The sequence below is a fragment of the Camelus dromedarius genome, chromosome 19 (assembly GCF_036321535.1).
Source record: "Camelus dromedarius isolate mCamDro1 chromosome 19, mCamDro1.pat, whole genome shotgun sequence".
Classification (NCBI taxonomy): Eukaryota; Metazoa; Chordata; class Mammalia; order Artiodactyla; family Camelidae; genus Camelus; species Camelus dromedarius.
In genome coordinates this window covers 6,678,973-6,690,363 of record NC_087454.1, presented here as the reverse complement: position 1 = coordinate 6,690,363, position 11,391 = coordinate 6,678,973, and the positions used below count along the sequence as shown (strand labels likewise).

The 11,391-nt window shown below is 42.3% G+C and overlaps 1 protein-coding gene across 1 annotated transcript in view; it reads left to right on the top strand.

Moving 5' to 3' along the window:
• The first annotated feature begins 1,993 nt into the window (after nucleotides 1–1,993).
• MAK (male germ cell associated kinase) overlaps nucleotides 1,994–11,391 on the top strand; it is a 43,953-nt gene continuing 34,555 nt past the window's right edge. The window contains exons 1-2 of the mRNA XM_010995044.3: nucleotides 1,994–2,068; nucleotides 7,323–7,652. Coding sequence (XP_010993346.1) covers nucleotides 7,552–7,652 — 101 coding nt within the window. The 5' untranslated portion in view covers nucleotides 1,994–2,068; nucleotides 7,323–7,551. The remainder of the gene's footprint in view (nucleotides 2,069–7,322; nucleotides 7,653–11,391) is intronic.

The window sequence follows — 11,391 nt, the reverse complement described above, 5'->3', positions numbered from 1 at the left end:
GGAGGCAGTAAGTTCTCTCCTAGGAGGCCCTGTGTGATAATGGGTCTTGCCTCCCCTTCCAACCCCATCCCATACATTCTCCCCCACCAACAGATGCCCTTCCTGCTCTTTCCTCTGTGGTACCCACTCCCTGGCCTTCATGTGCCTGCCTCCTTCTGTCCCTCAGGTCTTGCCTAAAGGGTCCTCAGACAGGACTTTGAGAACTGGCTTCTGAGAGTCTTGTTCACTGTTGTACTCCCAGTACAAAGAACAGTGCAGGCACATAGTAGGTGCTCAATGAGGGCTGGTTAGAGAACTAGACTGAGGGTGGGTGACTTTCTTTTCCCTTTCACTACTTGAAAAAATAACACCAAAAAAATAAATAAATAATAAATAAATAAATAAATAAATAAATAGGGAGGAAATGACAATGACAATGCTTCAGTAGGAAATGCAGCTGCATAAACTGCACCAGTCTGAACTGATCAAACGCAAACACAACCAAGGCCATAATGTCTGCCAGGTCGCCTCCAGACTTACTTTAGAGGAGAGTTATTTTCCCCTTGTCAAGGGCTAATTCCTCCTCCAGCCCCAGTACATCTCCACAGCCCCATCCCCAATCCCAGGATCTTGCTCGATTATCCTTCCTTCTCTTAAACGTCCATTCTCTCTCACTACCATTCATGTCCCTCAACCTTATAAATGTCCTCAAATCCTTTCCTTTTTGAAAAAAAGCCTCTTTCTCCTTTCTAACGACCAATTCATCTTCTTTCCCTTTTTTCACAGCAAAACTTTAAGAGTATTCTACACTCACTATTTTCAATTTCTCAAACCTGTTCACTACCCATCCGTCTCCAGTCTTGCCTTCTTATAAGCTCCATTTCAATTTTGCTCGAACTTAAAATTTCCAAAAGTGGGTTTATTATTTCTCCCACACACCATCTCCAAATCTGTTTTTTCCAATATTTCTCAGCTTAAGTTTGGACACCACTATTCACCACTCATCTAAGCCACATGGTCCTGTCAATATTAACCTAAATAGCCCTTGAATCTGTCCCTTTCTCTCCTATTTCCATCATCACTGTTATAGTTGGATCCTCATCATTCCTTCCTGATAAATTGACATAGCCTTTTTTTCTTTCTTTTGCCTCTAGACTCACTGCTGAAATCTACCTTCATAGGTAGATTACGAAGGCTTAGTCTTCACAAGGGTGCATATAAACTCTCCATGATCTAACTTATGCTTCTCACTTCGCCTGCAATTTCACTTTAAACTGTGAGAGGGCCATGAACATGTCTGTCCTGCTACCTTGGTGTCATTCTTGTTGCCAAGTTCAGAGCTTGACACCTAATAGATAATTACCAATGGATACATCACTGCCCCATCTCTCATGCTTCGGATTTTTGCTAGCCAACTGAGTTTTTTGTTTGTTTTGCAGTGACACAAGGGTACCCTTTTCTCGCAACTCTAGGCTAGTTACCATGTCCTCACTTATTCACACATCCAGTTATTTATCTTGGGATTACCACGCTCTAACACTGTGACTGGTACTGAGTAAGTTCCTTGAACGGAGAAGTGAAAACAAATTTAGAAGCGTGACCCAGGAGATAACATATCTGAAGAGTTGACCAGTATAAGGAACTGCAATCCAGAGTGCTCTTCCCTCAGGTAGTACATATATAAGCAAATACAAGTACTTCGAGGCAAACGTTGCCTTCCTCTTGGTCTTCACAAGTCTTAGGGACCAGATTCAATGAATCAAGACTTTGTAAATGAAACGGAACAAACGAAAACAAAATAAAGGGCAAGCAAACCAACTTCCTATAAAAACTGAAAAGGTAATCAGGACTCTCCCTAGCCCCAAATTAAATGGCAGAGGGTACTGGAAGTTGAATATACATCCAGGTGTTCCCGGAAGCCCCGCCCCTAGGGAGGCGGGACGTGTGCGCACGGGCGGGGCTTTCCCGGATCGACCACGCCCCTGTGGGCGGGGTGTAAGCGGGAGGCTGCGCAGCAGCTGGCGCACCCCCGCCGTTTCCTAGGAGACGAAACACACAGACGCCCCAGCTTCACAAGGGAGCGAACGAGGTAAGCGGCCGGCGCGGGCAGGTAATCCCGAGAGGGCTGCGGGGCCGCCACCCTCCGTCCTACCCAGCCTGAACCTGTCCTGCGAGGCGGCCCGGCATGTCCCCTCGGCGCCCTGTCCTACCAGGGCCAACCTCCACCGAGAGAAGGGGCCTGGACACTGGTAGGGGAGGGACTGGAGGGAGGAGGACTCGGGGAGGGGAGAAGTGGGGAGGGAAGGAGAGGAGACCGGAGGGACGGCGGGCGGGAAGGGATCAGCCTGCGCCTGCTGTGTGGGTGCTCTCCCAGGCTCCCTTGACCACTTTCCTGCGCTCCTACACCGCCGGGGTCAGTGCCGGGTTGGAGGATGACGGCCAGTCTGAGGGGCCAGCACCCCCGAACCTCTCCGCCAGGGTGCCCCAACTCCCTCCCTCCCCTCCCCGGCTCCCTTTAGTGCTTGGGCTGGAGGGGACACTACTTTCAGGAGTGAGGGGCGGGATCGGGTCTCGGGAAGGCAGCGGAACTGAGTTCAGAACTGTTACAAAGTAAAAGAGAAGAAAGAGAAACTGGGTCCAAATTCAATGCTCATTCGTGCACCCCAAGTGACTCCCCGGTAAAAGCGGAGTCCCGGCACTGGATGGACCTAGAGGGAGCTCCCAGTCGAGCCAGCCGTGGGGGCTCAGGGGGTCGCCTGCTGGTGGCGACCGGTTCCCGCAAACCGGCAGGACATCGGCCTCAAGAGCCTTTGAAGGGCTCTGGTTTGAGAAAAAAGATCAATGTCTGGTAACAAAAACTGTTTCTTTCTGCAAATAAGACAGAGACTTGGTTAATTTAAAGACAGGGTTGGAGTTGGGGGGCAGGGGGGCAATAAAACTGGTTTTTAGTGGTTAACCTCAATTCTAAAAGGAAATAAATTTATGTAATTGTGTTTAGATAATCTTTTAAAACGAGCAGGCATTTGTTCTAATGATAATGGAATTCTCAGAGAGTCAAAGTTACCAGTTATTTTAATCAGAAAAACAACCCCTTGAGTAGAAATAGCGGTGGAGGCAAAAGTTACTTTACAGTCTTTTGGCCTTTACCCCCCACCCCGAACCCCCAGTTCACCCTGCGTGCTGAGGAAGAGAGAAACTCCCCCTGAAGGCAGCCACCTCATGCTTATGCAAAGCTGGCCTTGGGCAGGATGTTTGATCTCTTCCTTGGCGTATTATTTTGTTTTTAAACAATTTGTGAATATCAGCACAAAGCTTTTATTTTTCAACACTGAATCTTTGTTTTCCCATTGTAAAAGCTCCTTTTAAAATTTCTATATGACTTGGTTAGTTTGAAATCGTTTTGTTTTGCTTTTTAAACAATTTAGTTATTTTTAAGGTGTTACTTTTTTGGGAAAAAAAAACAACAACAAACGTTAATGCCAGCCTTGTGATAACAGTACAGCTGATTCTACAAAGACAAGTTGAAGACATCCAAACTCACCTGCTCAGTGATTGGCAGACCCAAATTTTACCCTCCATTTGCCCTCTGTGTTAATCTTCTTTAATCCTGTCTAAATCCCTTATTAGCTGGCAGAAGCTGTTGAGAAGAAAGCTCAAGTTTACAGTAATTGTGCACTTAGATAAAAATAAGACAACAAAAATGGAAGAGAAATAATATTTATCTAATGTTGGTCTATAACTGAGCCTCTAAATAAACGTCTTTTTCTTTAAAGCAGAAAATAAGGTTTGTTTAACTTATAAGAAAGTCCGTAAGTATTGTAGCTTGACTGTAGAAAATTCCAAGTTCGTAACAGTTCTTTTAAATTAATTGAAGATCATAGTTATATTACATTGACTTGTTTTGCCTTGTTGCACAATATGGAAATACACATATGGAAATATTCATGTGTGTAAGAAATCATGTTAACACATCCCTCTTTTGCAGAGTTAGCTTTCCATAGGTCAACAGAGAAGAATATATGTAACTTATAGAGAAATAGTCTTGGGTGTGAACTGGGGACCCATAGCAGCCTGTCTTTTAAGTTACAGATACTGCTCTTTGGCTAGTAATCCATTGAGGACCTTGCTGTGCTGCACTGATAGTAAGTGTGTATGTGCTATCAGTGAGCAGGTACATGGGAATGATGATTTAAAAAACACCACCTTTACTCTTATATCTACTCCTCTTTACATTAGGCTGTTATCCTTATATTTTCAGGGGGGTAAGGAGACAGCTGAGATGGTCAGCTCACTCTGCAGGGCCTTTTGTAATGAATATGACTCAAAAGAGGCCTTCCTAAAGTTTTGTTTGGGAACATGGTATGTATGCCTGTTTTACTTAAAGGTTAGGCAGGGCTTAAACTGGCCCGAGTCTCTCAGAGCCACGAATCAGAGCTTTTTAAAGATCTATGTTATATCCATAATCGTCACCACTCTGCCCCTCAAACAAAAGAAGCTGGGAAATGGCTGTATCCCTTGTTTGTTTATTCTTCCCTGAATGTAAGTATCCCATGCCATAGCCACCCTCACTCGAAGCAAACACTTTGTGTTTCCAGCGTTTGTTTGGAGGTTGGTTGGTTAGGCTTGGGGTGAAGTTTCTAGAGTATCCTCTCCAAAAATGGTTGTGCTTCCAGGCCAGTGCAGAGGGCATCCCCTACTGACTGACCTGTTGTGCTGACAGTACTGGTGATGGTGGTGGTTGATGGTCTCAACAGGGGAAGAGAAAGAGGCAATGAATTCCACTTTGGCGGGTTGTTAAGCCACTGCAAGGTTAAACTTCGGTACTGTTTCTGGCACCTCTTACCTGTGAACTTCTCTCCCTGCCTGGGCAGCTCCCTCCTCCACTCCTTTCTCAAGCAATATGTCCTTTTCCAGAAGTGCCTACATGACTGTCTACCTCTCAGACCCTCAATGCTTGTTCTCAGTTAGGTGTTAACATGAAAATAATTTGTTGCATATGCAGCCGGTTCGCAAAGAAAAGATACTGTTATCCCATTAAATTTCTTAAATAATTTTGGGATAGAGTAAAAGTAGTAATTTTCTTAAGGAACTCCAGGTCCCTTCTCTCCTACTCACTCACAGTCTTTCCTTCATTCTTTCTGGCTTATTTTTCACAATGTCCTTCCAGGTATCAGGATGAGCCAGCTGTAGCCCCGGGTGTAGTCAAGGTGGGAGGTACCGTCTGCACTTCCCAGCTTGTTTATAGCATCTTGGTGGTTTAGGGCCAGGAGCTGAGTTAGGAATTAGGGATTTTTAGGGGATGATGATGTGTGGGCAGCTTCCATGGTGGAGTAGATTCTACAGTTTTGGGGCAAAGAGAGGTGCATCAATGACATAAAAGCTGGCAAGAATGGGTTATTTAAAAGTTGGGGACCACACTGAAAAAAACAAACAGCTTTAGGCTGATTCAAGTATTAGACTGACTCCATCACTGATTCTCTGACCACAGATCATTTAATCCTTCTGTGTTTTTATTAGTTTTACTGATATGAGGAATATTGCAGCCTTTTGGACAAATATATCCTCTGTATTGTGACTTAACGAGAAAGAATCAGTAAACCTCTAGAGCGCCCATTTCCTTAAAAGAGATGTTTATGTCACCTTAAATAGGGAAGCTAGAAAACAATGCCAAGCCATCTGACATGCTGATATAAACTGCAAAAGACTGATTTAATAAAACTCTAAATGATCAGAAGAAATACACTTTAGTCCATGTTTTGCTTATCACACATAATACAAAACAAACCCCAAAAGATTTCCTTATCCAGATAATGGAAAAAAATTTTAAAGTAAATACATGTTTTGGTCAGAAAAGGTGTTGCCTTTCTCTATATTAATGTCTTAATATTTAGAATCTGTGTCTGTGTATAGTGTAAAGACCATTTATCAAAAATCTTAATTTTCAGGCCAATGGGGAACCATTTGCTGGCATTTGTTAAGATCCTTTGCTCAGATTTATGCTGAGAAATGTGAAGGAACCCCTACGCAGAGATGGAATATGCTGTCATGATTTCTTTTTCAAGATCCTGGCCATGGAGTTAGCATAGCCTAATTACTTCTCATGGGCCTTGAAGGGGTTACTCTCTATACGAAGTAAAGTAAATGGTAATACACACTCTTTGTTATTTGAAAGCTCACAGCTTCTTCCAAAGTTTCCTGTGGACAAATATGTTCCTGTACATGGGAAAGAACAAAGCTTCCTGCATTTCTCAGCACCCGTTTCTCCAGAAAGCCTGTTTTTGGAAGCCTTCAGTGACAACTACAGCATATTTCTTGTCAGTCCTAAATTTCTGAATGTAACAGAGAAGCAGTTTCTGTGATTTTATTTTATGGAAATCATACTACAGTGAAAGAAAAAATAATCTTTAAATGAAGCACCAATTATAGAAGGCATTTTAAAACAAACTATTTTAATAGTGTCAGACATGTTACCAACTGCAACTAAGCATAAAGCCTTGTAACAGAACGATAGAGATATTTTTTAAAGCAACGTAAGAATGAGGACCAGGTATGAAAGAGAAATAGTTCCTGGAATGCAGACGTAAGACAGAACCATGGGAGGAAACTATTGAACGCTACTGTAGGGCTAGTGCTTTGTGTTTTTTTTAATTGTAGTAATAAAATCAGAACTATAGAAACCTAACCCTCCTAGTATATACAGATCCACAATCCCCTTTCTGTGGGAAAGCACTAAAAGATGAATTTTTAAAAATTAATTCGTGCAAACTCATTTGCAACAAAGCATGACCTGAAATGACATGAGGCCATGTAGAGTCTTCATTTATTTTAACTTCGTGTCCTTTTCATACATTTTTCTGCAGGTATATTAAGATGCTGCTTGGGAGGTGTTACGAACCGTGTTACTTTTCTAAAATATTCAAATCCCTGGATTCCAACACATCTGGCCTAGGAATTTTACATGAGAGATTGTGGTCCAAATTAAATACGATACCAAAATTGATTCATGAATGGGTATAGTAGAGAGTCTGATTTTCCAAAGTCTGATTTGGACAAATGTAGATTATGTTCAGTAAAAAAAGGGATCATACCAATCACTGAGCCAGTATTTATTGAACATTCATGGGATGAGTAGCATGGTGGGTGTAAATGGAGCATTCACCAGGGAGTACCATCAGTCTTCTCTATGTGAACATCATTCCACAAGCAGTTGATTTACTGACACAAGCGTAACATCTTGGTATTTATATTGGTTATAATTTTCCCTGTGCTGTAGGTTACCAGGAAATTTTTTGAAGAGATTTTTGAATGAAAATTCCTCTTCTTCTTGTTTCGCTTTTTTACAGGGTGTTCATAAGGATGGAAATATTGTTTCCTTGCCAGATTGCTTATTGCTGTATCTTATGAACCTACATAGTCTTGGGGAAGAGCCTGTGTTCAATGATGATAAACGTGTCACCAGTGTAGCAACAATAGTCCAAGGGCAAAACGGAATACAAATAAAGACGCCTTTGTATTTATATTCAGCAAAAAAGTCCTTTCAGTCATCAACTTCTGCTGCGTCATTTTTCCGAGATGAACCGGTACACGACCATGAGGCAGCTGGGGGATGGCACCTATGGGAGTGTGCTGATGGGCAAGAGTAACGAATCCGGGGAGCTGGTGGCCATCAAAAGGTACCGTGGGCAGCCCTGCAAAGTCGCCCTTTGAAACCCATCTTTCTTTTCCTCGCTTGCTTGAGAACATATATATGCACGGAGAGAAGTCTGGTTTAGACCCCGAGCTTGTTAGGCTAATGATGTGGAAGGCCATTCTGGAGAAACCGTGGCTAAGAAGGAGCTCTGCTGACCCCCGTGGGTATTATTTTAATTTTCTAGTTTGTCCAGCTAGCTTGACAAATAAAAAAATAGAAGGGCTCTGCTTTTTACACAGAATACATTTGAACTGAAACTGAAGGTAATGGATGGAATTTTTTCAGACTTGAAAGTTGAGTAAAGAGTACTTTTTTTTTTAAACAACAGGCCTTGAAATCAGATGGTATTCATAATACCAAATTGAGTTCTGAATGGCATATGGTATTTTCCTGAGCTTACCAATGAAATAGAATTAATTATTATTAACTTAATTATTTCTTTTATCTACTGTATTTGATATCTATCATATGGGAAAAAATTACTCCAAAGATTAGTGACTTAAAACAAGAATAAACATTTATTAATTCTGTTTCTATGGGTCAGGAAATTTAAGAGTAGCTTAGCTGTGGTTCTGGGTCCAGGTCTCTCCTGAGTGGCAATCAGATGCCAGCCAAGGTTGCAGTCATCAGCAGGCTGGACCGTGGCTGGAGCATCCTCTTCTAAGGTGGTTCACTGTATCTGCTTGCTAGGGCTGCTACACCAGAAGGCCACAGACTGCCCATCCCCCACCCGACCCCTTTCCACCCCCTGTCCCATGCCCACCCCTCGTCCACATCCATCCCTGTCTTCTGGAGGCTAGAAGTCTGCGTCAGGGTTGGTTTCAAGTAAGACCTCTCTCCTTGGCTTGTAGACAGCTGAATTCTCTCAGTGTCTTCACATGATCTTCCCTCTGTGTCTGTCTGTGTCCTGATCTCCTCTTCTTACAAGGACTTTAGTCCTATCGGATTAGGACCTGCCCTAAAGACTTCATTTAACCTTAATTACCTCTTTAAAGTCTATCTCCAAATACAGTCACACTCTGAGGTACTAGGAGGTTATGACGTCAACATATTCATTTGGGGGGAACACACTTTGGCAAATACTAGGTTCTGTAACAAAGTTTAAGCCAGAGTGGGCGGCTTAAACCACAGAGATTTACTGACATAATTCTGGAGGCTATAAGTCTAAAATCAAGGTGTCAGGAAGGTTGGTTCTTTCTGAGGGCTGTGAGGAGAGGATCTATTCTAGGCCTTTCTCCTTGGATTATCTGTAGATGGCCATTTTTTCCTCTATACCTCTCCTGTATCAACTTCCCTCAATGCATATTTCTGTGCCTAAATTTCCTCCTTTTATAAGAACAAAAAGAGGCCTCAACTTCTTTTCACATGGGCCTCTACAGATGGTTGCTTGACTGTCATGACACGGCAGTTGGCTTCCAGCAGAACAAGTCCTGGAAACTGGTTACCACACTCAACCAAATGATGACACTCTAAACTTTAAATGCTTTAACAAATGTTTATCAAATGTTAAAAACTTTACATCAGGATAGAGAACATTATGTATATAAGGAAATACTTTTACAAAATATTGTCTAATTGCCATTATTATCAAATAGGTAAATGTTCAATGTACAAGAACTGAAACGAAAAGTAGGAATAAAAAGAAATTACCCTGACCTGATAAAGTGAACTATTATAGTACTTCCCATAAGACTGGTTTTAAGACCAGAATGCCTGCCAAATCCCTTATTGATCAAGACTGCACTGGAAACCCTATCTAATGCAATGAGAGAAAAAAAAAATAATAAATGAGGTACAAGTATTTGCCAAAATGAGATGAAATCATCCTTATTTATAGGTTAAATGATTATATAAATTCACACAAATAAATACTTCACTACACATAAATTTATACGTAAAAATATCTTTAAAAGACTGGAAAGATTTACATAAAATTCATGAATTTTATGTGGCTTCTGGGGAGGGGTAAGAAGATGAGAATAAGAGTTGTGTCTCATGGTCTCATTTAAGGTTATTATCATTGTTTTGTTTTATATAACAAAATGTTCATTATTCCTTCCGGGTGGCAAGATCACGCATTTGTTTTAGTCTTCAATTTCATAAAATGGGGAACTGGGCCTCACCTGCACAGAGCTAGGTAAAACCCTGAGAGAAGAGAGAGGTCAAATACTGTAAGAAGTCAAACAGATTGAGGGCTGAGAAGAGGGCATACGTGTATAACTTAGGAATGCTTTTGGTGTATGAAACTAAAAAGCTAACAAAAAGTAAATTAAATGGGGATTTACTGTCTGACATAATAAAAAGTTTTGAGGCAGGCAGGCCGGGGCTCGTGCCTGTCTTACTGCTGTTATCGTGGACTTCGGTTCTTCTGTCTTTAAAAAATACCTGCAGCGGCTCCAGGCCTTGAGGATGAGCTCCAGGCAAGAAGAAAGGAGGGACTGCTGAAGCAGTCAGTTACTGGACTCTCTTTTAATTAGGAAAGCAAAAGCTTTCCTACGCCCCTATCCGGAGGACTGCTGGTTACTTCTCACTGGCCAGGAGTGTGTCACGTGGCACACCTAGCTATAGGGAAGCTGCGAAACTGAGTTCTTAGCGTGGCATTCTGTATCTCTGTGTTCAAACCGAGCTATGTTGAAGAAGAGAAGAGTGGCCCTTGGACAGTCAACTCATAGCGTCTGCCACATTCAGTATTCACTGTGTGCCAGACGGCATTCCTGCCTTGAGTGTAAGGACAGAGCAGAAATGAATGAGGAGAGGAGGGGCAGTGTGGAAGGCCTGAAGTTTAAAAATTCACTCAACACATAATTGTTAAGCCACTCCACTTGGTTGCTCAGGACAAAATGGGGATGAGATAGATGAGTTATAAGAGACCAACAAATTAGAAAAGTTACAGCACAAAATATGATTAAGTCCTGTGATGGAGGATGCTGGAGAAGTATGGAAGGCTTCTCATAGAAAATGAGACCCTAAGAATGAGAAAAAAATTATCAAGAAAAAGAGGAGGGGGAAGAATGTTCCAGGCTGTAGGTTAAATATGTATGAAGGCCTGGAGGCAGGAGAGAGCATGTGAAGGCTGGACTGGGGCTGAGGAGCTCGAAGAAGAGGAGATGGCTAGAGTGTTGATTATTAACGGGGCAGAGAAGGGACATGAGGCTCTTGGATGAGGAGGCAAAGCCAAGAGCTGAACAAGTGTATGTAAACAGCAAATGCAGTAGTAACGATGGTGGAAGGAAAGGAGAATGTGGTGAGAGTCTAAAGTCTTAGAGAGTAGAACCATTCCCCAAGTATCATGGTAATTATGGGGGACTACAGTAGGATAGAGGGCAACACCTTTTTGGAGTTAAGGAACTGTGAAGCCAAGCTACCAACAAGATTATCAATATGAATGGTCACTACGGCCATTACTCCTTAAGGTTCTAGACAAGACAGAATCTTAGGATAATTTTTGACCTCATGTCGCCTACGAGAATCACGCAGAAGGCTATTTCTCTCAAGCCTGATGCAAAGGAATAAACTTTACCTGAAAATCACAGATGTTAGACCCCTTATTCTCCATTCTCAATTGCAGAAATACTGCCTCATCACAAAGGCCTGAGGCCTGGCCATTCAGTGGTTTAAAAGACGCCCTTATCTCCTGGTCCTTATAGTTAACTTGTACTGTTTTGTGTTAACCTTCTAAGGTCTGTTTCCTGTCAGATGGGAAGTGCCATGGTCACCGTCTC